Source organism: Anomaloglossus baeobatrachus, chromosome 5 (genome assembly GCF_048569485.1).
Source record: "Anomaloglossus baeobatrachus isolate aAnoBae1 chromosome 5, aAnoBae1.hap1, whole genome shotgun sequence".
Taxonomy (NCBI): domain Eukaryota; kingdom Metazoa; phylum Chordata; class Amphibia; order Anura; family Aromobatidae; genus Anomaloglossus; species Anomaloglossus baeobatrachus.
Window position 1 is genome coordinate 557461784 of NC_134357.1, and position 27877 is coordinate 557489660.

At 46.3% G+C, this 27877-nt stretch overlaps 1 protein-coding gene across 3 annotated transcripts in view; it reads right to left on the minus strand.

Moving 5' to 3' along the window:
- LOC142312294 (uncharacterized) overlaps positions 1-25435 on the minus strand; it is a 131161-nt gene extending 105726 nt beyond the window's left edge. The window contains exons 1-3 of one of the 3 annotated variants that reach the window (XM_075351225.1): positions 25107-25435; positions 24902-25025; positions 24721-24818 (exon numbers count right to left, since the gene is read on the minus strand). In XM_075351225.1, coding sequence (XP_075207340.1) covers positions 24721-24818; positions 24902-25025; positions 25107-25361 — 477 coding nt within the window. In that variant the 5' untranslated portion in view covers positions 25362-25435. Of the gene's footprint in view, positions 1-24720; positions 24819-24901; positions 25026-25106 lie in introns of those variants that run through there. The other 2 variants (XM_075351221.1, XM_075351224.1) reach the window with 2 other exon arrangements.
- Between the last annotated feature and the right edge of the window lie 2442 nt (positions 25436-27877).

Below are 27877 nucleotides of genomic sequence, written 5' to 3' on the forward strand. Positions count from 1 at the left end.
CCGAAACTTGAATGACTTGCAAAACATTTCCCACATTCTGAACATGAAAAAGGCTTCTCCCCTGTGTGAGTTCTCTGATGTATAACACGATGTGATTTTTCGTTAAAAGATTTTCCACATTCTGAACATGGATATGGCTTCTCCCCCGTGTGAGTTCTCTGATGTATAACAAGATGTGATTTTTCGTTAAAACATTTTCCACATTCTGAACATAGATTTGGCTTCTCCCCTGTGTGAGTTCTCTGATGTATAACAAGATGTGATTTTTGGTTAAAACATTTCCCACATTCTGAACATGAAAAAGGTTTCTCCCCCGTGTGAATTCTCTGATGTTTAACAAAATTTGATTTACGTTCAAAACATTTCCCACATTCTAAACATAAAAATGGCTTCTCCCCTCTGTGAGTTCTCTGATGTGTAGCAAGATTTGATTTTCTGTTAAAACATTTCCCACATTCTGAACATGAATATGGCTTCTCCTTCGTGTGAGTTCTCTGATGTGTATCACGATGTGATTTTTTGTTAAAACATTTCCCGCATTCTGAACACGGATATGGCATCTCCCCTGTGTGAGTTCTCTGATGTATAACAAGACATGATTTATAGTTAAAACATTTTCCACATTCTGAACATGGATATGGATTCTCCCCCGTGTGAGTTCTCTGATGTATAACAAGACATGATTTTCTGTTAAAACATTTTCCACATTCTGAACATGAATATGGCTTCTCCTCCGTGTGAGTTCTCTGATGTGTAACAAGTTGTGATTTTTGGTTAAAACATTTCCCACATTCTGAACATGAAAAAGGTCTCTCCCCCGTGTGAATTCTTTGATGTGTAACAAAATTTGATTTACGTTCAAAACATTTCCCACATTCTGAACATGAAAAAGGCTTCTCCCCTCTATAAGTTCTCTGGTAACTAACAGACTCTGAAGAAAATGTATTCTCTCCTGTGTGAGATTTTGTATGGATTTTTTGATATTCTGAAGTTGAAAATGGCCTCTTCACTGTAAGAACACTTCGCTTTTTATTGCTTCTTTTGTGACATTTTTTTTTCTTAATAGGTTGTGATGAATCAAAAGGTAAGACGAGTTTAAAAGAATCAGATGATAGATTTTTGATGTGAAGAGATGATGGTATTTCTGGAATCGTGGCATTCGTTTCAGTTATATCTTGTGTGAAATCAAGGTCATCTGATTTAAAAATTAAAGATGTCAGTTGTGCCTCTAATGTCCTGGTACAGTTATCTGCCAAGAATAAAAAATAATTTTTAAATGATATATAAAATTTATAAAAATAGCTTGTAATACCCTTTCTCCGGTGGGCACATCGGCAGCCTTACCCTCCCAGCCACCCATCGGTGGCTTACGCCGTCTCCCAGGACCTGGGCACGCCAGGCAGGTCTGCTGGGATTGTCCTTAGGGAGCGTGTGCACCAATTCTTAAAGGGCCAGCGTGCCCTAACGCAGTGATGCATCACTCACAAATTATGGTTGAGAGGCACTAGGAATTGAAGGCATCCTCCCACTACAAGAGGTGTCTGGGCAACGTGGTTTATCGTTTTGGTTTTTTTTTTTAAATCAGGTTCATTTATATTTATCAACCATAGTCAAAAACAACACACAACTTACATAATAAACAGTGCACCCGTAGTGCATGTCCCACAACATTATAAGTCACAAGGTACATATTTCCCAATGCCCTACCCATAACATAAATTTAACCAATTTCGTTAGCAACCATATGTGTTCTAGCAACAAGCAGTTCACCCTATCCCAGTAAATTTATCAACCGGTTATGAGGAGAAGGACCTGGTCCCCCACACTATCTTGCAGTAGTGCCGAGGAGGGAAGGTCCGGAGTATTCATTTCTTCTAAGGTATTCTCCCCTTCAGTCGAAATATAGCATTTACTCTTTCCCTAACATCCCCAATGGCTGGGGGAGCTGGATCCAGCTAACGGTAGGCCAACAGTTTCCTGGCCTGATACAAGAGACACGCAATACCGATCATCACCGGCGAACTCGTCAACCCCCCCTCCAGTAATCCCAGAATACATGTAACAGGTCTTGCCTGTAGACGAATATTAAAAACTTGCCCAATCAGCTCTATACTGCCCTCCAGTTGTCTTCAATGTGTAACAGGTTAGCATTCTCCCACCTACATCTACGACAACGATCATCCATCTGGAACTCCATCTTATGTAATAGACTAGGTGTCCTATAAACTCTATGCAGTAAGAATAACTGTGACAATCGTTGACCTTCATACACAGCAAGGCTTGGAATCTGAGACAGGACCTCATCCCATTGTTCTTCTGTCATAGGGCCTAAGTCCCTCTCTCATATTTCTCTAGCCTGCAAGGGAAATTTGTCGAGGTATCTAGATAACATCACTGTATACAAACTAGAAATAATACCGTGGGAGCGGTCAGATGTTAGCAAGTCAGTAAGAGTGTGATTCCACTCTATACTAATGTCCATACGATGTGTCTCATAGGCATGCCGGAGTTGAAAATATTGGTAAAAGGAACTGTGTAGTATCCAAAACTCAGCTTGAAGCTGGTCAAAACTTTTAAGTGTATTATTTTGAAGAATCTAAGACAGCAGGTGCACACCCCTACTCGCCCACATTCTCCAACTCGGGAGTTTCTGCAGTTCTGCCAATCCATGATTATTCCATAGGGGCTAGTATTCTGTCGCTCCTGATATTCCCAGCAACTCCTTCCTTCTATCCCACACCTTGTACAGCAATGCCAATGTTGGATGTAGTGGTTCGCCTCTGGAAGAGTATCCTGCTCCAAAAAATCAACTGGGTGTCCCCATTTTGCAAGGCCCTTCACCAGTTTGCCCCCAGCATCATATCATGGTCTATCTTTAGATATGCATTGCTATTTGTCAGGTCTTGTTCGATTTGCTGAGTCTTATGCTGTGTGTGCTAACATGTCTGTATCCTTGTATCTGCTGTGCAAACTGTATCTGCTGCATCTATCTAAACCAGCTGTGCTTACCATACCTGCTGCACCTGTTTTATCAGCTGTGTTCACTGCACCTTCTTACACCAGCTATCCAGTCTGCACCTGACCACATGAGTGACCGTCAGTATCCAATCCATGACCTCTGGGGTCAGCTGTTGCAGTCCCGGGACTCCCTGGAGTAGCACCTGGTGGCTACATTCCAGTACAAGGCTATCCTGATCATCAGTGGCTCTATCTAGTGGTGTTGAGGAAGTCGCTTAGATACGCCTCTCCTGATTGATCTGGTGCTGTGGCTGAGTGGGCCCACTCCTGCTCGCGACCATATGTTTGCCCAGGCTACGGATCCCGCTGGCTCTAGAACTACTTAGCTCACCAGTATGCAGCAAGAGATGATGTGTCAGTGGGAATAGCAAGACCGGATCCTGACCTACTTGCAATCGTAGACATCTGCTTGCAAGCCTCGACACCCGCTTGCAAGCTTCGACACCAATGTCTCCACCCAATCTTGTCCCGGCTGTAGTTACCACCCTGGCAGCATATTCAGCTCCAAGCTTTGGTCCTCGTCTGTCTGCTCCTCTGCGGTTTGACAGCGGCCCCAAGCAATACAGGGGATTCATAAATCAGTGCTTCTTGCACTTTGAGCTTTTTCATCAGTTAATTTCGGACTGGGTTAAAGTGGCCTTTATGATGTCACACACAACTGTCGAGTCCCTTGCTTAGATCAATCCATTATGGGAAAGAAGTGATCCTATTGTCTTGGACCCGCAAACCTTCCAGGGGTAATTCCGCTAGGTATTCAATGAACCAGGTTGAGTCTCCTTTGCAGCATCTTTGCTCCTTAGGCTTTGCCAGGGAATTCTCACCTTAGGCCAGTAAGTCATCCATTTCTGCACCTTGTCCTCCAAACTAGGTTGGAATTATGTAGTTCTGATTGATGCATTGTGGGTGTATATGTCCCAAAAAATCAAGGACTAACTGACTGGCTGTGATGTGCCTTTTTGCTTAGATGACCTGGTATTTCTGGCTATCCACATCAATATCAGGTTCCAAGAACGCTCCACAGAGGTGAGCCATCAGAGGAAATCATTGTGCCTTGCTCCTACTTCCAGAGACTGAGCGTGCCATGATCGGCAGTTCCCGCTGCTTCCCTTGATATGTATCCATTTATGCCGCAAATGTTCGACCGTCTCCGAGGTTCCAGGATCTTCTTCAAGCTTGACCTCCATGCTGCATACAACCTTGTCCATATATGGTCGGGTGACAAACGGAAGACTGCATTTAATACCTATGACAGCCACTTTGAGTATTGGGTAATGCTACTCGGGCTCAGCAATGCTCTTACGGGTTTCCAGGAATTTATGAATGACCTGGAGAATATTCTTGTATTATCTCCTGATCTGCCAACGATCAGGAGGAATATTTGACAGGTTCTACAGACAGAATGTCAGGGAGAATTGTTTATACGCCAAATTCGAGAATTGCCTTTTTGAACAGACTTCCCTACCCTCCCTGGGCTACGTAAACTCTGACACCAGTTTGAAGATGGATCTGGAGGTGTCAGTGGTGCAGAAGTGGCCTTGTCCTAAGGGAGTGAAGGCGATTCAGCGATTCCTGGGTTTTTCCAATTATTACATTCAATTCATAAAGGAATTCTCCCTATCACGGCCCTGACCCGGAAAGGGCAACTCCCAAGATGTGGACTTCTCAAGCAGAGTGCATTTATTGCCCTCAAGCTGGCCTTCTCATCGGCTCTGGCACTACAAGCAGGATATTAACAGACAGTTCTTCTTGGAAGTGGATGCTTCGTCTTTCGGGGCCGGTGAGATCCTCATGGAGAAGTCAGCTTCCGGTAAGAGGGTAACCTGCTGCTTCTTCTCCAAGGTGTTCTCTGCTCGTCAGCGCATTTACTCAATTGGCGACTGAGAATTTTTGGCAATCAAGATGGCTCTGGAGTTGTGGCAATATCTACAGGCAGGACCTGTGCATTCTAATGTCTTCTACACTGACCTCAAAAACTTGGCCTACTAACAGTCGGCTCAGAAGCTGAATGCACGCCGATGACGATGATCATTGTTCTTCGCCCAGTTTGACATTGTTCTACATTTTGGGCTGGCTGAAAAGAAAGTCAAGCCAGATGCACTCTCCAGGTACTTTCTGTGGACCAACCATGAGGAAGAGGCTCAACACATTATTGAACCATGCAAGATGCTCACGGTAACTCCAGTAAGCGTGTCTCGGGTACCACCCGGTAAGATGTTCATGGTGAAGGTGGACAGCAAGCATGTGTTGCAGTGGGGTCATTCCTCTAAGCTGGCCGGTTACAAGAAGGCAACTCTGCTCATCTCGCAGCACTAATTTTGGCCAACACTGTGTAAAGACATCATGGAATTTGTCTCAGCCTGTCCCTCATGTCCCTGCAATAAGACCCCTAAGAAGATTATGGCTAGGCAGCTGCTACCTCTACCTGTGCTTTCTGCTCCTTGGCAACACATCTATGGACTTTCTTACTGACCTGCCGATGTCTCCAGCAACCCTGCAGCCAATATTCTTTTTAAGGGGTTCTCCGAAGTCTCAGCGGAGACCATGGCCTTCCTGCAGCAGTTCTCCATCAGGATGCAAAGGCATGTGGATAAGAGAAGCCTTAACTCTCCTACGTTCCATCCCAAACCTAAAGTGTGGCTCTCTTCTAGATAGGTCAGATAGGCCAAGATGCCCTCCTACAAGTTGGGTCTCAATTTTATTAATCCTTCGATGTGCTTCAAAAGATCAACGCTGTGTCTTACAAGCTGAACCTTTGGGCATCCTTTCGGATCCCTGATTCCTTCCACGTGTCTCTCCTCAAGCCTGTTATCCTGAGCCAATATTTCAGAAATCCTGGTACCCTGCCTTCACCAGCCAGCTAAGAAGATGTCGATGTAAAAAACATTCTAGCCATGAAAAGGGTGAAAGGCAAAACACCTTTTTTGGTCGATTACATGGGGTTTGGTCCTGAGGAGAGGTCATGGGAGCCCAAGGAGAATATTACTTCTCCTGCAGAGATTCCTTTCAAGTGTGGAGAACAGGGGCATAAGGGGGGTACTGTAACGTTGTTATCGGTGTCCCTGCACTGTACCGCCCATTTTCACCGGCAGGGACACCGGCACACTTACCTTCCCGGCTGTCCAACAGACGCTTCCGTGTCCTCGGGCCCTGTTGCAGTCTCCCAGGGCCTGCACATGTTACGCAGGTTTCCTAGGAACAGGCCTAAGGCGTGTGTGTGTGCACACCTATTCTTAAAGGGCTTGCGTGCTCTAATCCCAAAGTGCCTCTCAGCTTATGACTGAGAGATACAATGTATTTAAGGCATCCTTCCCCTAAGGTAGGTGCCTAAACAACGTGGTCTATCCTCAGAGACCTGTTGCTAGTTGTGAGGTCCTGTTCCATTTACTGAGTCTTGTGCTGTGTGTGCCAATACGTGTCTATATCCTGTAGCAAAAAAAAGGTTATTCCAGCATCATGTCCCATAAATAAAAAAGAAACAACTTAAACCTTAGACTTTTTATTAAGAACCATTATATGGTTTGAAACGCGTAAGGCACAGATTTTAACCCTTTGGATGTCCTACCAACATCTTTTGGGTTTTTAATATGAAGAAATAGTTGTTTTTTATTTATGGGACGTGATGCTGGAATAACCCTTTTTATCTGTTATTGGAACTGCTTCTTTGAACATGGACTTGCACCGTCTAATGATATAGGATCTGGACAAAAGACTTCCTGTGGGTGAGCTGAAATCTTTTTTACCTTTGTGTCTATATCCTAGTATGACTATGTGTTGGACACTAAAATGGCATATTTGCAATTTTCACTCTACAACATCCACTCCATAATAATTTCCAGAGACTGCTTAGATCACTATTTGTTTTAAGATCATCTAAATGAAATGTTTGAACACTTCTAATTCTTTTACATTTTTGGTGAAGTTCAGGTTTTTTTTTTTGTTTTTTTTTTTAAATAAACGGAAAACAAATCAACCTAACTTTACAGCTAAGGTAAAGTAGAATATGCCACAGAAACAAATCTCAGAAATGTTGGGATAAGAATAAGCATTACAAAAGGTGTCATCATGTAAAGTGACAGATGTCAGATTGGAGAAATGGGGCCTGGATAGGAGCAGAAAACTGGCTGCAGTGGAAAGCCATGAAATAAGAGCGGCTTTGGTACTAACTACTATAGAGAATAACTGTGACTATAGACCAGACCTGGGCAAGGGACGGCCTGCGGGCCACATCCGGCCTGCCTACTCTCTGTGACCGGCCCGCCTGTCTCAGGGCGTCCTTGCTGGCCGGTCAGTGATGAGGCCAATCTGACCTGTTGTCCGGAGCTCCAGGCTCCAGGAGTCCCGTGGTCAGATTGCCCTCATCACACGCTGCGTGCCGGGTAGGAAACAGAGAACAGATCCTGCAGCTCCGCACAGTCAGTGCAGGCAGCGGAACGCAGGAATCTGTCCTCTGTTCCCTGTCCGGCACTTTTCTCTGTGACACACGCGCGCCCTCATATCGTCAGTATGGCGTGCGTGTGTCATTTGAAAAGTTCCCGCCCGGCAGGAGAAGAAGCTGCAGCGGTAGGGCCTGTACGGAGAGAAGCAGCGGCAGGGGCTCCTAGGAAAACAGCATTGGCGCAGCCTGGGCATGTGAAAGAGACGCCGCTCAGCGGGGGGCTCGTACGGAGGAGCCTGAGGAGGGGACAATAAGAAGAGACAGGTGAGTGGTTACTAGTAACCTGCGGGGGAGGAGGGGGTAAACTGTTGACAAATATTTGGGGTGTAGTGGTTTAGTATATGGGAATGTAGTTTTACAGGTGTGGTATATGGGGGGGTGTAGTGGTGTAGTATAATACTACACCCCTATGAACACCTGTATTATACTACACCACTACACCCCTATATACACCTGTATTATACTACAGCACTACTCCCCTATATACACCTGTATTATACTACACCCCTATATACACCTGTATAATACAGGTGTATATAGGGGTGTAGTGCTGTTGTATAATACAGATGTAGTATATAGGAGTGTAGTATAATACAGGTGTAGTATATAGTGGTGTAGTATAATACAGGTGTATATATGGGTGTATTATAATACAGGTGTATATAGGGGTGTAGTGGTGTAGTATAATACAAGTGTAGTATATAGGGGTGTAAGTGATGTAGGTTATCACAGGTGTAGTATATAGTGATGTAGTGGTGCAGTTTCTTACAGGTGTAGTATATGGTGATGTAGTATATTACAGGTGTATATAGGGGTGTAGTATAATACAGGTGTATATAGGGGTGTAGTATAATACAGGTGTATATAGGGGTGTAGTATAATACAGGTGTATATAGGGGTGTAGTATAATACAGGTGTATATAGGGGTGTAGTGGTGTAGTATAATACAGGTGTAGTATATAGGAGTGTAGTATAATACAGGTGTAGTATATAGTGGTGTAGTATAATACAGGTGTATATAGGGGTGTAGTATAATACAGGTGTAGTATATAGTGATGTAGTGGTGCAGTTTATTACAGGTGTAGTATATAGTGAGATATATATATATATATATATATATATATATATCTATATATATATATATCTATATATATATATATATATATATATATTAGTGTAGAACCGTGTTAATTATATTAGTCCGGCCCTCCAAAACCATCCCAACTTCTCATGCGGCCCCATGGGAAAATTAATTGGCCACCCCTGCTATAGACTGTCATGAAAAATGTTAAATTGTCTCATAACCAAACCAAATCTAGTATTCTATAACTACATATAGCTGCCCCCTCCCCTTTGTAGTTAAGGGAAACTCCAAAACTTTATTTGGTCAACATCTGAGATGCATTGGAATGAGGCAAAGAGGCATTTACAACCAGAGGTAGATAAGAGCAAGAAATTCAAATCTCTTTGGTCTCCTTGGTAAAAAACTATGAACTAAGATTTTATGTACAGCATTAATGTTAAAGATAAGAAAATTATAGTTTTGAAATCCTAATGAAACGGCAAACGCAAAACACTAATTTGCTCAGCTGGGCGATGTCTGGAATCCCAGCAAATGAATATTAGTCAGTTAGGTGATGCTAGGTATGTCATGTTTCCTTTCTATGAACAAGTAAATTAATGATCGGAAACATGACGCTAATAATCTTCGCTTTTAAACCCAAGGGGCAAAGATATGCCGAAAAACTGGAATTCCATAATTTTCTAAAGGTCTTACAGACATCCCCATATGAGGTCATCAAGGAGCTGGTGACCTGAGGTAATACAAGATAACTGCCACATATTTGGGTTGTTCAGTTCGTGGAGGGCACAGATAAGCACAGATATGCTGTGGCTCTGTCCATTTTTCCTCTAAGTCTCTCTGTCCCTAAGGCCTCTTTCACATGTCAGTGATTCTGGTACGTTTGTGCTTTTTTTTTTTTAAACGTACCAGAATCACTGACATACGCAGACCCATTATAATGAATGGGTCTGCTCACACGTCAGTGATTTTTCACTGCACGTGTCTCCGTGCGGCGTACCCGCGTGTGCGTGATTGCCGCACGGAGACATGTCCATTTTTTTCTGGCATCACTGATGTTCCACGGACCACGCAGTGGTGTGGTCCGTGAAACACGTGCCAGAAAAAAGCGTGCTTTTAAAATAAAAAACATTTTAACTCACCCAGCGTCCAGCGATGTCCTCTGCAGCCCGTTCTCCCTGCTGCTTCTGAGCCGGCTCATTATTGTCGCGCATATTCATTATGCGTGACACAGCCGACCCGGAAGCAGCTGCTGCGGGGGTCAGCGCCGGCCGGATGCTGCACCGCAAGAGCGATCAGCACCATGGAGAGCGGGAGCGCGCACAGGTGAGTTGATTACTAAGTGCAATCACGGGCCACGGAGAACGGAGCCCGGATTGCACTTAGACAACCCACGTGTGCCGTGATTCACGGCACACGCAGGGACATGTGCGTGTTTTCCACGCCAGTGAAAAACGTCAGTGAAACGGGCCTTAGATTGGATTCTTACCTGTGGCACGAGTCTGAGTAAGTTTCTTGATTACCCTTTTTATTTTATGTAATTGTCTTGTTCCCCTTTGTAAAATCTTGTATATTTTATAAACACTGCCTGCTCTTTCAGATTAAATATATAAAATTTAACAGCTTCGCTTCTCTTGTGCTATATAAACAAAGAACCTGAATACACCTTACACTATCTGTAACAAGTGTCCAATGTACCTATAAATAATTAGTGTCGGAAGCGAGTATTTTGCTAGTATGTTTGTGTAGCTTGACCATCACGATAGCGAAGTATATATTATTCCATGAGCTGGAACCGGTGATATATACACACACACACACGTTACTCTCTCTGGGAGCACCTCAATTATCGGCATAATAGGAGAATTACAGCAGCCTCATTTACTTATTTGTCTTTCAATTGTGTAATTGTCCTGACAATAAAGGGGGAAACAGAGGGCTGTTTCATGACATAAACAATAACACATCTAGTAAAATGATCACCCTCCACCCCGACAGCCTTCACCGTCAGTGATTTAGTAATTAGAGGTGACACCACATCTGGAGTAATTAGAGTATGTGGCTCGGGAGCTCTCGGCAATCCAAACTATTGTAGGGGCCAATATTTTCTGTCAGATGAGATTCTTGAAGAAATATTAGACATTTATTTTCTGCCTCTCGGACTCCACAATGAACGGCTCCAGTACAAGTTGTTATATAATTGGACATTTGTAGAATTCAGAGAAAATATCTTTCAGGCTCTTGAAGGTAAAAATATCAGAACTTTATGTGTTAATTACTCTAGGTTTTTTTCTAATAAATTTTGGAAAACATGTACCCACTGTGAGATAATTCTAACCTCCCTCATATGTTACAGTTACCCTGTGCTGAACTTTGGATAAAAACGCCCCTATCAGCACATTCAGCAGAAGGGAGAGAAGGAAGATCCATCAATAAGATGCCGAGATTCTAGAAAGATGGATTCATTGCTCTCAGTGGGAGAAACAATATGAATCTTGTAGTTATGATACTTACCGTATTTTTCGCTTTATAAGACGCACCGGATTATAAGACGCACCCCAAACTTAGACATATAAAAAGGTAAAAAAAAAAAATGGTGTCCGTCTTATGCTCCGGTGTTCTCTTACCGGAGGGGGGAAGCAGTGGTGGTGAAGCGGGGTCACAGGAGCCAGAGGTTGTGCTGGCAGGCACGGTGGGTCAGTGGCAGCGGGGTCCGTGGTGGCAGGTGCTGTGGCGTCCGTGGTGGCAGGTGCCGTGGCTTCCGGGGTGGCAGGAGTCGGGGGGGGGGGGGTCAGTGGTGGCAGGAGCCGCGGGGCCCAGTGGCAGCAGCAGCAGTAGCGGCGGCGGCGGGTGAGTCGTGCAGCAGGTCGGTGCAGTGAGTGTCCACGGTCCCGGTTCAAATGATGGCTCCTGGAGCGGCGCATGAGCAGATGGAGCTATCATCCAAGAGCTCCATCTGCGCACGCGCCCGCTCCCGGCGCCATCATTTGAAACTGGGACCGCGGACAAACTGGGTAACTTGCTGCACAGCCGCCCGCCCTGCACAGAGTGGCAGCCAGCAGGCTGCCCGCCCACCCTGCGTGCAAGCGGCCGGGTACCTGTGCTTGCGTGCGGGTGGCAGCCGTCTGCCGCCCGCACACAGCACCCGACCGCCGGCCGCACACAGCACCCAGCCGCACACAGCCGCCGGCCGCACACAGCACCCGGCCGATGCCCGCACACAGCACCCGGCCGATGCCCGCACACAGCACCCGACCGCGCACAGCACCCGACCGCCGGCCGCGCACAGCACCCGACCGCCGGCCGCACACAGCATCCGATCGCCGGCCGCACACATGACCCGACTGATGCCCGCACACAGCACCCGACCTCCGGCCGCACACAGCACCCGACCGCCGGCCGCACACAGGACCCGACTGATGCCCGCACACAGCACCCGACCGCCGGCCGCACACAGCACCCAACCGCCGCCTGCAGCCACAGGTACCCGGCTGCCACCGCACGCAAGCACAGGTACCCGACCGCTTGAACGCAGCCACAGGCACCCGGCCACCCGATCGCCGCACGGACAGGACCCCCAGGTACTGCTATATTCGGATTATAAGATGCACCCCCCATTTTCCTCCCAAATTTTTGGGAGGAAAAGTGCGTCTTATAAAGCGGAAAAATACGGTATTAATGGGGAATAAAGATAAAATAAATGATGTTACAAAGCAAGCTTTCCAGACTACTTACAATGCTGGCCAAAAGAATTGGCACCCCTGCAATTCTGTCAGATAATACTCAGTTTCTTCTTGAAAATGATTGCAATCACAAATTGTTTGGTATTATCTTCATTTATTTTGCTTGCAATGAAAAAACACAAAAGAGAATGAAACAAAAATCAAATCATTGATCATTTCACACAAAACTTCAAAATGGGCCAGACAAAAGTATTGGCACCCAAAAGGGGGCTTTACACGCTACGATATCGCTAATGCAGAGTCGTTGGGGTCACGGAATTTGTGATGCACATCCAGCCGCATTAGCGATCTTGTTGCGTGTGACACCGATGAGCGATTTTGCATCTGTTATGGACAAGATTATGAATTATTATGAGTATATAAGAGTTACATTGAGATATCCATAAAGAACAGGATTTAAGATGGTGTTTGAACTGTACCACACATATCTCTTGGCATAAGACTCAGACTGTGTACCCCACCTAGTTCTGCATTTGGACATAAGACTCAGACAGTCTGGGCTATTCTTGTGACAAGTGAATCATGCTGACATTGCTTAATAGAAATGAGGAACCAAGCACATTACAGTAAAATGTATATCACAGAATAAGCTGTTCTACTTTATCCAATAGGAGACGTGTTACGTATTCTTGGCACCTAGCCAATAAGCCCGGTTATATATATTTGTACAACTTCCGGAATAAAGCAGTCTTACTTTCTATTCATATCTGAGCACGTCTCTGGTGTGGGTGAAAGAGAGTGGAATGCATGCTACCACGAGTGACTCATAATTTGGACTGCAGACAGTTTAAGAGGGATGCATGACTGAATGGCATCAACCTAAATTAAGGACTTATTATTTGGCGCCCAACGTACCTTAGGACGGAGCTCTGGATGGCGGACAGCCGTGCTAACACCTTGATTCGAATGCAACTGCACGAGGAGATGGAGATGCACACTCCAGCTGCAGGTGAGAAAATTTGTATGATCTCACCTTGCAAACCTCCTGCGTGTACTTGCATTTCGAAGGGGGGGTTGGGCTGTCCCAGTCTAGACACCTAATGACCGCCATCTCGCATGAGATAAGCCGTCCTAAGAGATCCCACACCAAGGTGGTCAGGTTCACCTTAAGCTGTCTATATAAATGTAATGTAATGTAATTGTAATTCACATGAAATGTAATGTGGTTTGCGGTTTTGTCTGCTCTTTGGAGAAAAGCAGAAGTTCTATGTTATTTTTCTCTGACTTAACTGCAGGGGAAAATGAGGAAGTTGTTATATACGCTGGATATATGGATATATATGGTTATATCTGCAGGTGAGATCAGCCACCTGGATGGTGTATATAGTGTCCTTATTGTTATGTCATTGTGTTTACTTGTGTTTACCTGTTGAAATGTCTGTTTATTTGCAGCAAGCGGAGTACTTGCTGGCTGCCTGAAAAAGAGGAAGTTCTATGTGCTTTGTTCGTACTTACTGGTTCACGGAAAAAGAGGAAGTAGTGTCACGAGAATGTACTTTGATATATTGAAGCTGTTTCTTCTTTGAGTGAATGAGAAACTTGGAAAAGTATGCTGTTTATACTGTTTATGTATATAGACGAGATACACTGGTGTGTGACGTGTCCGGTCGACAGTCAGTAATTGATAAATCTAAAGGCCAGGTACAGAGTCATGGTAAGACCCTGACTGTATCCTGGTGCGTCTTCCAGGGAGAGGAGACGATAGGGGGATTGGTTTTGGCAGATTGGTGAGACCCTGACTGTATCTGGTGGAATTTGATGTGTTCTCCGCGATCCTAGGTAGGAGGAACATTGGCAGAATCCCTAGGAGGAACATTGGCAGAATCCCTTGACTTTGGTTTTAAACAGTATTATTGATGTTCTGGACGGACCGTTCAAAGAAGGTGTATATAGTGTGAACAGAGGTTACTAAAAACATGAAGTAAGAGATAGTGAGGGTGAATTTAGTTTCTATCACCCACGTGACACTTCTTCCTGGTAGGACAACCCGTTTGTGTTGTGGTTTGTGGACTGAGGTAGAAATTCTGTGTATTCTGTGGATGTGTATAGTTGCTGGTCCAGGAGAGAAAGTGCACTACGGCACAGACCAGACATCCAGGTTGACGTGTTAGTTTTAGGTCGTGTACCCTGTAAGCATGGGGTCTAATCAGTCCACACCTGTCAAGTTAACGGTAGATGAATTAGTAAGCGAGCAAAAAGGTAAAAAGTATATTAAAAACATGAAGTTGCTCCTTCAGGGATCACTATCACGAGGGAGATTAGAGGAGCAAGAATGGAAAGATGTTTTGTTAAATAAGCGAGGGATTTTGAAAGGTAAAGATCTCCTTATGGATGCTGAGGCATGGTATAGAACGTCAAAAGATGTTAGAAAATTGGCATGGAAAGAGGAATGGGATGGAGATAGTAGATATTTATATATTGCACCAGATCAGAAAATGGCACCTCAGGAAGTGGCCAAGCCCATTAGGAAGCAACGCCCCCCTCCTTATAAGTCGTCCCCAGAGGGTTGGACTTGTGTAGTTTGTCCCCCTGCCCACCAAACGCCCTCCCTAGCCTGCCCAGACGCCATTTCAGGTCGGGCCGCACCTAGTTCCCTTTTCCAGCCATCTTAAGTCCCAAGGCCATTGGCCTATTTGTTGCTGGAGCAACAGAAGACACCGAGGGGGGGCAGGAAGATGACAATGATTTAACAATGTCCACCCCACCACCAACACTGTCCCTAGTAGAGGTAAACCACAGTTGCTGTCCTTATTTGAGGACGTCAGGCCACACATGGCATCGCACCATTATTCCGATAGTCCCAGACAAAAACGCCCTAAATATGTGACATGGAAGCCTCAAGAGGCTGCAGTCCTTGTGAAGGAACACTGAGATATATACACCTATGAGTGACGTGTCATCAATAATTGATGTTTGATACCTTGGACCTGATCTTCGGGGATAGAAGATTTGAAAGGGGGGGTTGTCTATGTACAGGTGCAGTGTTAAGGAAAAAGTGGGTGAAAGAGCCCTAACTGTTAGACTGTTACCTGGTACGGTTTTCCTGCTAAGCAGTGAGTTGAACGTTGTATGCGTACTCACTGGTCTTGTTTTAGTGGATGTCAATGTATTCTTACCTAGAATTGAATACATTGGGGAAGACCCCTAAACTTTGGCCTTAATCGGAATTATTGAGTATTCGATAGACCGTTCTCATGGAGGTGTATGTATATCGTGAATTCTCTCCCTGACATAATATCTCATATATAGTTTTTCCTGGAAGATGTTTTCACCCAAATTAAAGCTGGGGATTCTTTCTGGCCAGTAATGGAGCCAGGTTTGCGGGTTTACAGTGAGGGTGCATGTACCTTATCACCCAAGTGACACTGGAAGATGTTTTTTGTATAATGTACGCAGTTTTTGGTGTATAACACCGTAGGGTTGAAATTGAAAGGAAAAAAAAAAAAGGGAAGTGTTAGTTTCTATTTCAGTGTCCTGTGAATGTACGTAGGTTGAAATGGAGAATTTGTCCCAAGGGGGGAGATTAGATGAGAATTGATGAGTAATTCTGAATCTAGCAACTACACTATGTGTATTTTACCTGTCTGTGAAAATAAGAAACATAAGCTGAATAATAGGGTGGACTTGTGTGCTGTCTGTGGAGCACTGTGTCCACGTAAGCCCACCCCACTATTTCCTGTTCTGAATGTAGATTTCTGTCACTCAGTGTTTTGCCCAGCCCTGGGTGGGGTATGGTATGGGGATAGTTATCAGGGTCTGACAGGAGATAGGGATACGCTGGAGGCTCGGCCCTGACCACCATTAGGTCTACCGTCGAGATGAGGGCAAGCACAGGGTCCCTAGTTACAGGGTCAGCCCAGGGGTCCCTATATAATCCATATTCCCAGTGACAGATTGAATACCTCCTGAATGTAGATGTCATAATACATGTCACTCCCTCCCAGGACTCTTCAGACGCCATTTTTGGCCAACACCTACTTCCTCTTTTAGCGGCTGTTTCTTATCGGTAATTATTTTCAGTGGACATTTTAACTCAGACACTACATAGTTCATCTTTTGATGCCATTTTAGTCCAGCCGACACCCAGTTCCCCATTTTTGTTTCAGCAGCCACAGCCACTGCTCTGTTTATTGCTGACATAGCAGGGACTGCAGAGGGGGGAGACAGGGACCTGAAACACACACTCCGTTTTTGGTCATATATGCAGTTGTTCCCCATTGTGTTCCCACTCATGAACCTTAGCAGAGGTTATTGCTGATAGTCCTGTGGAAACTTTTCCCTTCACTTTTGCATGTTTGTTTTTGCTGTATCTAGTATACAGTTTAGTAGACCATATAGACTGCTCACTATTAGTCCTGGTGGACAGTGAATATTTTTCTGCCTATGGCAGTTGATGCTTAGCCTGGTTTGAGATATTCTCACTTGTATGTTATCCTGCCTGATAGAGAGGGTGGAGGTTCATGTGGTCCCAAGGGGACATTGATCATCAGGAGCTGACATATATTAGGGTTTTCGTTGGCAGCACCCAGTAATCCTTTGTGTCTTAGTTTGCAGGGTCTGACAGGAGAGAGGGATACGCTGGAGGCCCGACCCTGACCACCATCAGGTCTACCGTCGGGATGAGGGAGAGTGCAGGGCCCCCAGTTACAGGGTCAGCACAGGAGAGGTAGAGTAGATAAGCTCCACTGTTTTTTCCTAGTTGTGTATATGTAGTCAGGGGGTGCTGCTTGCTAGTTTCCAAACACTCTTGTGCTCTTCTCTATCCCCAGGGTTTTAGGGGATCTTAGTTTTTAGAATTTCAGTGTTCTCCTGACCCCAAGTTACACTCATTGTTCTTTCTTACAAACCTAGGTATAGTCCTTTGTATCAGGTCTCCGAGAGCCCATATGCAAACAACTACAGCTGGTAACACCTGAGTTACAGTCACAGTCACCTGAGGAGTATCATCACGTTATCTCCAGCCCAGAAGTCATTCTACATGTTTGCCATGGAGGAAGACAGCAGCCCTTTGAACACTACTCAGCCAGATTGAACACCTACCTAAAGCACCAGTTGAAGATCAGTGCCCGTATGACATCACTGCTCCCTGACAAAGTCACCAACTCCCGGTGTGCGGTCCTTAATCCTGCTGAACTTCTCCCTCTTCCAAGGGGGGAGTGTCCCACCTCTGACACCTTGGTGGAAGAGGTAGTCGACTCTGGCATAGCTGAAACTCTGGATACGATACAGTGACGGATACACCTTTGGACCCTGACTTAACCCCTTTGCGGATGGATCAAGATGTGCATCAAGAAGACGGTTCCACATGGGTATGGTGCTGGTAGCAGAAGACGCTGTGCTGATAGAGCAGTCGCTACCCGCATGCCTGTCTGTGAAGAAGCAGATGTATGTGCTCTCGCTGAAGCCTGCAAGATGGCAGCCAGCATCTACTCTGTATGGAGGACAAGAGACTTGATCACTGCCAATGGAACTGTAAACCGCCATGAGGCCATAGAAGAACGGATGGAAGCTTTGCTATTGCCAGACAGTCGCGGTGAGCAGGGTTGAGGCCTACATTGGAGGAGTCAAGGGAAGCAGTAAGAAGTGCCCTCACTGACAGAACATCCAAAGAAGCCCCAAGACCACTCACCAAAGAAACAGTCAGTCAATCTGTGCTTTTTGAATGACCCCGATGTGAAGAAAAGAGGATAGATGGAAAGTCTTGAGAAAACATTGTCCTGACCCTACAAGAGCAAGTCTCAGAAGAAGAAGAGGACTGAGATAGGGTGCAGCTGTGGGCTCCCGGAGACCATGGAAAGTGGCTAGTGACCTGCTTTCACTGCCAGCCAAAGAGATATGGCAGGCCTTAGACACAGAACTGACTCTACACACCCTATACCAGCCACAGAATAGAGGGAAGGTTGGGAGAATGGGGCAGTGTAGAAGGCAAGGGCATGAGAGTCTTCCCCTTGAATTGTTCAGTGTCAGACACACCCCAGCAGGGACCACTAGGTTGTGACCCTATGAAATCCTGTTTAGAAGTACCCCCAGATACTTCAACTAAGCTTGTTGTTGTTTGTTTAAACATTTGCCTAATATACGTTTTGAGTTTTCTCCTCCAGATCCAACCAGATCTAGATTTTTCTCTCGCTCTCTCTTCTCTCTTCTCTCACTCTTTTTCTTTCGGACGAAGATCCATGCATTCCACAACAAAGAGATGTCGGACCTGCCTGAGACCAGGAGATGGCTGTCTTCCCTCTTCTACCCGATACTTTGTGCCAGGACGATGATATCTAAGCATGTGGACCGGAAGACGACTGTACATCTCACCGTTGATGTCCCACCATTACCGCCTGAGGACTGAGGAGCATGAGACTCAGAGAAACCAACCCTGATAAATATTAGCCAATTAGAGGACTACTGACACGTTCCCCCTTCCTGAATAACGTGTGCCAGCGGAACATAGCCATGAGGACAGTCTAGAGAATACGGTCAGGATCTGGCTTCCTATGCATAGTCTGTTGGGTGGGGAGATTCATCCACAAGGGATGGGGTATCTCGTATGTGAGTGAGGTAACCATCGGCATTAGGACAGATCAATAGACCTGGAAAAGTAAGGAAAGACTTTTTGGCTATCTCGAAAGGGGGGACTGTTATGGACAAGATTATGAATTATTATGAGTATATAAGAGTTACATGGAGATATCCATAAAGAACAGGATTTAAGATGGTGTTTGAACTGTACCACACATATCTCTTGGCATAAGACTCAGACTGTGTACCCCACCTAGTTCTGCATTTGGACATAAGACTCAGACAGTCTGGGCTATTCTTGTGACAAGTGAATCATGCTGACATTGCTTAATAGAAATGAGGAACCAAGCACATTACAGTAAAATGTATATCACAGAATAAGCTGTTCTACTTTATCCAATAGGAGACGTGTTACGTATTCTTGGCACCTAGCCAATAAGCCCGGTTATATATATTTGTACAACTTCCGGAATAAAGCAGTCTTACTTTCTATTCATATCTGAGCACGTCTCTGGTGTGGGTGAAAGAGAGTGGAATGCATGCTACCACGAGGGACTCATAATTTGGACTGCAGACAGTTTAAGAGGGATGCATGACTGAATGGCATCAACCTAAATTAAGGCCTTATCACATCGTCGCAAAAACGTGCAAAATCACTCATCGGTGACATGGGGGTCCATTCTCAAATATCGTTACTGCAGCAGTAACGAAGTTGTTCCTCGTTCCTGCGGCAGCACACATCGCTACGTGTGATGCCGCAGGAACGAGGAAGCTCTCCTTACCTGCCTCCCGGCCGCTATGCGGAAGGAAGGAGGTGGGTAGGATGTTACGTCCCGCTCATCTCCGCCCCTCTGCTGCTATTGGGCGGCCGCTCAGTGACGTCGCTGTGATGCCGCATGGACCGTCCCCTTAGAAAGTAGGCGGTTCGCCGGTCACAGCGACGTCGCCCAGCAGGTAAGTATGTGTGACGGGTCTGGGCGATGTAGTGCGGCACGGGCAGCGATTTGCCCGTGTCGCACAACAGATGGGGGCGGGTACCCACGCTAGCGATATCGGGACCGATATCGCAGTGTGTAAAGCGGCCTTTAGCCTAATACTTGGTTGCACAACCTTTAGCCAAAATAACTGCGAACAACCACTTCCGGTAACCATCAATCAGTTTCTTACAATGCTCTGCTGGAATTTTAGACCATTCTTCTTTGGCAAACTGCTCCACGTCCCTGAGATTTGAAGGGTGCCTTCTCCAAACTGCCATTTTGAGATCTCTCCACAGGTGTTCTATGGGGTTCAGGTCTGGACTCATTGCTGGCCACTTTAGTAGTCTCCAGTGCTTTCTATTAAACCATTTTCTAGTGCTTTTTGAAGTGTATTTTGGGTCATTGTCCTGCTGGAAGACCCATGACCTCTGAGGGAGACCCAGCTTTCTCACACTGGGCCCTACATTATGCTACAAAATTTGTTGGTAGTCTTCAGACTTCATAATGCCATGCACACGGTCAAGCAGTCCAATGCCAGAGGCAGCAAAGCAACCCCAAAACATCAGCGAACCTCTGCCATGTTTGACTGTAGGGACCGTGTTCTTTTCTTTGAAAGCCTCTTTTTTTTTTTCCTGCAAACTCTATGTTGATGGCTTTTCCCAAAAAGCTCTACTTTTGTCTCCTCTGACCAGAGAACATTCTTCCAAAACGTTTTAGGCTTTCTCAGGTAAGTTTTGGCAAACTCCAGCCTGGCTTTTTTAGGTCTTGGGGTAAAAAGTGGGGTCTTCCTGGGTATCCTACCATACAGTCCCTTTTCATTCAGACGCCGACGGATAGTACGGGTTGACACTGTTGTACCCTCGGACTGCAGGGCAGCTTGAACTTGTTTGGATGTTAGTCGAGGTTCTTTATCCACCATCCGCACAATCTTGCGTTGAAATCTCTCGTCAATTTTTCTTTTCCTTCCACATCTAGGGAGGTTAGCCACAGTGCCATGGGCTTTAAGCTTCTTGATGACACTGCGCACTGTAAACACAGGAACTTTCAGGTCTTTGGAGATGGACTTATAGCCTTGAGATTGCTCATGCTTCCTCACAATTTGGATTCTCAAGTCCTCAGACAGTTCTTTGGTCTTCTTTCTTTTCTCCATGCTCAATGTGGTACACAAAAGGACACAGGACAGAGGTTGAGTCAACTTTAATCTATGTCAACTGGCTGCAAGTGTGATTTAGTTATTGCCAACACCTATTAGGTGCCACAGGTAAGTTACAGGTGCTGTTAATTACACAAATTAGAGAAGCATCACATGATTTTTCAAACAGTGCCAATACTTTTGTCCACCCTCTTTTTTATGTTTGGTGTGGAATTATATCCAATTTGGCTTTATGACAATTTTTTTTTTCTTTTTTTCATTGAAGATAAATTAAATGAAGATAATAATACTAAAGAATTTGTGATTGCAATCATTTTCAAGAAGAAACTGAAAATTATCTGACAGAATTGCAGGGGTGCCAATACTTTTGGCCAGCACTGAAGGTCTCTTCATCAACTGCAAGATTATTATTTTGTTTCTCCCACTGAGAGCAATCAATCTTTATTCACCTGGCGAACACGGCACCAAACTAAGAATCTAGGAGGTCACCAGCATCATTACCCTCCGCTTTCTCTTAGGGGTCCACCATACAGATTAGCTTTTTCTTCCCATGATTTTATATGTTGTCTGCACATTCTACATACGCTGTCAATTGGCTTTGCAGATTAGAGATCTGGGCAGCTAAGGGTCAACCTCTTCTACTTTCAGAGGATAGGGTGGATCCTACCTGTTAAGCCTGCTTTACACGTTGCAATTTCGCATACGATAGCGTATGCGATTTGCAACGCCCCCATTGTATGTGTGGCACGTTCAATTTGTTGAACGTGCCACACATACGAGTAACCCCCCGTCACATGTACTTACCCGTCCATACGACCTCGATGTGGGCAGCGAACATCCACTTCCTGGAGTGGGAGGGACGTTCGGCGTCACATCAACGTCACGCGGCAGCCGGCCAATAGAAGCGGAGGGGTGGAGCTGAGCGGGACGTTAACATCCCGCCCACCTCCTTCCTTCCGCATTGTGGGCCGGGAGCCGCAGGACGTAGGTAAGATCTGTTCATCGTTCCCGGGGTGTCACACACTGCGATGTGTGCTACTCCGGGTACGATGAACAATCTGACGTGCAATTCTAGAGACAGGTACGATGTGTATGCGATGAACGTTTTAACGTTCAATCGCAATCGCACGTACCTGTCACACACTGCAATGTACCTTACGATGCTGGATATGCGTCACTTACGACGTGACCCCACCGACACATTGTAAGATATATTGCAGCGTGTAAAGCAGGCTTAAGATCTGGCTGATACAGATCTGACTCCAACATAAGGGCATCCAATGCCCAAAATAATGGGGACAGTGTTGGGTGGAAGAGCATGTCGGGGTCTAGCAGCAGAATGATGACCATTTGATATGGCCGGACTACAACCCTGATAAAGCAGCCACAGCTGGTGACTGAGAAAAATCTGTGACTTCTCTGCATTTAGTGGTCACTACTCACCTGGATAGTCATATGTAGGAATTTCCACTTTAAACCACTCTTCATCCCTCACATATGTCTCTGTAGTATTAATATGGGTCAGATCTTCACCCTGAAACAAATATTGTAAAAGTCACAGAAAGATGGAGAAGTCACATCTATGATCAGCTCTAATCCTGCCATCTCCACCGCTCTCATTACACAAGTATAAAACATATTCTATCAAAACCCTTAGTTTCCCTCCGCTCTCTATAAAGACACATCTGCAGGTTTTTCCCTTCACTCTCTATAAGTGAAGTTTTCCTCCATGTCATTAGTATTTGGTGGCATTGCCCTTACACGGTATGACTTGGGTGAAACATCTTGGATCTCCTTCCACAATATTTTCAAAATAGTTGGTTGGAATTTAATCCCATTCCTCCTGACAGAGCTGGTATATGAGCCATGTTTGTAGGTTGCCTTGCTCGCACTGGCCTTTTCAGCTTTGCCCATAAATTTTCAATAGCATTGAGATCAGGGCTTTAGATGGCCACTCCAAAACATTGACTTTGTTATTCTTAAGACACTTTGTAACCAGTTTGGCAGTATGCTTCAAGTTATTGTCTATTTGGAAGACCCGTTTCCGCCCAAGCTTTAAGTTCCTGGCTGATGTCTTGAGATGTTGCTTCAGTATTGCCTCAATCTTCTTTCCTCAATTTTATGAAGTGCATCAGTCTCTCCTGCAAAAAAACAACCCCAAAAAATGAAGCTGCCACCCCCGTGTGTCACAGTTGGGATGGTGTTCTTAGGCTTCAAAGCTTTTCCCTTTTTGCACCAAATATAACAATGATCATTATGGCCAAACAGTTCACTTTTAGTTTCGTCGGACTACAGGACAGGTCTCCAAAAATTAAGGTCTTTGTTCCTTTGTGCATTTGCAAACATTAATCTGGATTTTTTATGTTTCTTTTGGAGTAATGGCTTCTTCCTGGCAGAGTGGCTTTTCAACCCATGATGATACAATACTCGTTTCACTGTGAATAATGACACAATCTTACCAGCTTCCGCCAGTATCTTCACAAGGGCTTTTGCTTTTGTTCTTGGGTTGATATGCACATGTCTGACCAAAACACGTTCAGCTCTGTTACACAGAACTCATCTCCTTCCTGAGCGGTATGATGGCTGGACATTCTCATCTTGTTTGTACTTGTATGTAATGGTTTGTAGAGATGAACGAGGGACCTTCAGGTATTTGAAAATTGCACCCAAGGATGAATCAGACTTGTGCAAGTCCACAATTCTCTTCCTGAGATCTTGGCTGATTTCTTTTGACTTTCCCATTATGGTACACAAAGAAGCAGTGTGTTTCAAGTGTGCATTAAAATACATCCACAGGTGTGTCTCTAATTACCTCAGATGTTGCCAAAAAACCTATCAGGAGTTTCCAAAGACATGACATCATCATATAGGCTGTCCCATATTGTTTAAAGACATAGTACTCTAAGGGGTACTTTGCACGCTGCGACATCGCAAGCCGATGCTGCGATGCCGAGCGCGATAGTCCCCGCCCTCGTCGCAGCTGCGATATCCTTGTGATAGCTGCCGTAGCGAACATTATCGCTACGGCAGCTTCACATTGACTCACCTGTCCTGGGACGTCGCTCTGGCTGGCGACCCGTCTCCTTATTAAAGGGGGCGGGTCGTACGGCGTCACTGCGACATCACACGGCAGGCGGCCAATAGGAGCGGAGGGGCGGAGATGAGCGGGATGTAAACATCCCGCCCACCTTCTCCCTTCCGCATATCCTACGGGAGCCGCGGTGACGCCGGTAGATGTTCCTCGCTCCTGCGGCTTCACACACAGCAATGTGTGCTGCTGCTGGAGCGAGGAACAACACCGGATCGTCGCGTCAGCGTAATTATGGATTACGCCGACGCTACACCGATGATACGATTACGACGCTTTTGCGCTCGTTAATCGTATCATCTAGGCTTTACACACTACGATGTCGCCTGCAATGCCGGATGTGCGGCACTTTCAATTTGACCCCACCGACATCGCACCTGCGATGTCGTAGTGTGCAAAGTACCCCTTAGTGTATGGAAACTTTTCCTTTGCAGAAAGTAATAAAAATGCCTTAAAAAAGTCACTTTCTCTCATGATTCAAGCATTTGGCAAATATAAATATTTTTGGTTCCTAATTGACCTAAAATGGGAAAGGTTTATTCTAATTTCATGTCAGATAGTGAGAAAAACATGCAGATGTGTCTTTTTAGATATTGTACGTAAACCTCCGGTTTCAACTGTAATACTGAAAGATAAAACAAGACTGAGCACAAGACCTTCACAGCCGTCTACACATCATAGGGAGATTTCATGGCACCTTCTCTCCATCTACCTGATGATCCTGAGGAACATCGGGATCTTCTTGTTTACAGTCCTGTGGGAGAAGAGGACAGGGACATCTCTCTGGTGTTGTCCTCTTACTGGATAGACCTGGAGGAGACACATACAGGGGCTGAATTCATTCCTTACATACAGATAATTATAGGCCGTGTGTATTTAGTCCTGTCTATTACCTGGTGATGTGAGGGGCCGGGGAACCTCCAACATGACGTCCTTGTACAGATCTTTATGTCCTTCTAAATACTCCCACTCCTCCATGGAGAAATAGACGGTGACGTCCTGACACCTTATAGGAACCTGACACATACAATGATACCGTCACCCCCGATCCCTTCATAGCGTTACTGTATAATGTCCCAGCATTCCCAGCAGTGTCACCTCTCCAGTCAGCAGCTCAATCATCTTGTAGGCGAGTTCTAGGATCTTCTGGTCATTGATGTCCTCATGTATCGGGGGTTGAGGTGGAGGCCCCGTAATTGGGCTCAGGGGTCTTCCCCATCCCTCAGACACAGGGGCCTGACAGCGCTCACTAGAGGTCTTCTTCACTACTGTGTAATCCTGGTTATGGAGAGACACAGTAAGAAATCTCACTCCAGACATTTCCAGAGTCCTCACCTCTCCAGTTCTGTCCATCTGTTATTCCCATAGATAAGAATGATGTAATGTGACGTCATCAGAATCTCTCACCTCTCCAGTAAGCCGGAAGAGGATCTCTAGGGTGAGGTATAATATCCTCTCCGCCATCTTGTCCCTGTCCATATCCATCCTTCACGGGGCAATCAGGAGAATTCTCTTCTATAGAAGATCTCCACTGAGAGGATCCGATATTGTAGGGACCTGAATGGGGAGAAGATGACGATGTAACATCTTAGAGAATCCACTGTAATAATGCAATTACTGGAGAGAATAAGGGGAAACATATGATGAGAACATTCTGGGGAACAGAAAGGGGCCGGGGACTGAGGGCAGAAAGGGGCCGAGGACCGAGGGCAGAAAGGAGCCGAGGACCGAGGGCAGAAAGGGGCCGAGGACCGAGGGCAGAAAGGGGCCGAGGACTGAGGGCACAAAGGGGCCGAGGACTGAGGGCAGAAAGGGGCCGAGGACTGAGGGCAGAAAGGGGCCGAGGACTGAGGGCAGAAAGGGGCCGAGGACTGAGGGCAGAAAGGGGCCGAGGACTGAGGGCAGACGGGTTTCCTCACTTCCGGCCTCTCATAGTTGGGGCGTTTGTATCTATCGGAGGAAAAGGAACAAAAACCTCACAATTCATAGAAATCAGCGAGAGAAAAACACCAAGAAAGTCTCAGAGCTGAAGGGGTTAACGCCGCCTGCCCCAGTAATGGGGAATCTCCACACACCTCCACCTGCAGAGCCGCACACTAGATATATGGCTGCTCTGTGCTTCCAGGACCTGTGATGATGTCACATGGAGGGGAGGAGTCAGGGGTCACATGATCAGCTCCTCAGTGTATGCAGGACTCTGCTGTGCTGGGTGTCATGGTGCTGGATGAGGGGAAGGTTATGTGTGGGGTCAGGAGGGGTTTACAGTGTGAATGCAGCAGAGCCGTGTGTGTATGACGTATATATTGCAGAGCCGTGTGTGTATGACGTATATATTGCAGAGCCGTGTGTGAATGATGTGTACCGAGCAGAGCCGTGTGTTTGACGTATATATTGCAGAGCCATGTGTGAATGATGTGTACGGAGCAGAGCCGTGTGTGTATGCCCTGTGCAGAGGGGAACGATGAGTATATGTAGCGCCCCTGAATACATCAGGGTGTTACAGGGAACTGCATCCTTACCCAGGGTGCATCACAAAACCCAATCACCTCACATCAGTTACTGTCAGACACACCAGGGGGGTTGGACTAGCTGGAAAATGGGCCAGCCACTTGGAGGACTGGGCAGACTGAAAGTGGAGAAACGGGGAGTGGAGAAGTGAGCTCCAGAGAGTGAGGAGCTGAGAGAGTTAGCTCCTGGGAGCTAAGAAAAACAGATTGGGTCGCAAGCAGTGATCCGGGACCAGAGGAGTCGGGGACCGGTTGCAGGGACGTTGGACAGGGGTGTGACGGACGTAGTCTTGGAGGGACTGTCGGCACCAGAAGGGCCCAACAGAACTGACCGGTACCGAGCACGACGGGGTACAGGACCCTAGGTCAGGATCCGATTCAACGTCCTGACAATTCACCTGAGAGGGAGAGGATCTTCAAGGACTTCCCTGAACGCTCAGAGACTGAGGGCGTCAGCACAACGAAGGAGACAGGGTTTTTCCAGACACAGCAACCCACTGAGGTCCCAAGTGCCAGCCCTTAGGAGCATGGCTACACTACACATCGTAAGCCGGGCCCCCAACAGCTGCAAGCCACGGGGACCATCAACAGACAACAAATTGTGCACGGAGGCAGGCTCCGAATCACTAAGTGACACCGGTGGGATCGGGTACCTGGACGAGCTCATGGCAGCGGCAGCTGTACTCAGAGACTTTGGTTTACCTACAGTGTGTGTGTCTCCTTTCTCCACCTCATAAAAACACCACGACTATCCACAGTGAGTACCCTGGTCCCTGCACCCTGTCCTCCCAAATCTACCCAAACCCCTGAGCCCGGGGCCTTCCCTACCTGCAGAGGGACTGACACCTTGCTGCTTCACACCATCTGCCCCGGTCCTCTCTCCAGCAGCGGCGGTACTCCCATTACCGCAACCCGCAGGTGGTGTCACAAAAAACCCTTTTACGGATCGGAGAGTCTGCAAAACCAGGTCCGGACCCCTCGAGCCACGACGATCCCAGATCAACACCGGGGTGGCACATATACAATGTGTGTGGAGTTAAACCGTGTTTGTACAATGTGTGGGGAGCAAAGCCGGATTCGTACATGTGCGAATTGTGGAGAGCGGAGCCATATGTGTACAACGTATACAGAGCGGAGCCATGTGTGGTCAAAGTGTACTGACCAGAGCTGTGTGTCTACAAGGCATACGTATTGGAGCTGTATGTGTACGAGGCGCACCGAGCGGAGCCGCGTGTGTATGAGGCATGCTGAGCAAAGCTGCGTGTCTACGAAGCGTACGGAGAGAAGCCGCGTGTGTACGAGGTGTACATAGCGGAGCCGCGTGTGTATGAGGCGTACGGAGAGAAGCCGCGTGTGTACGAG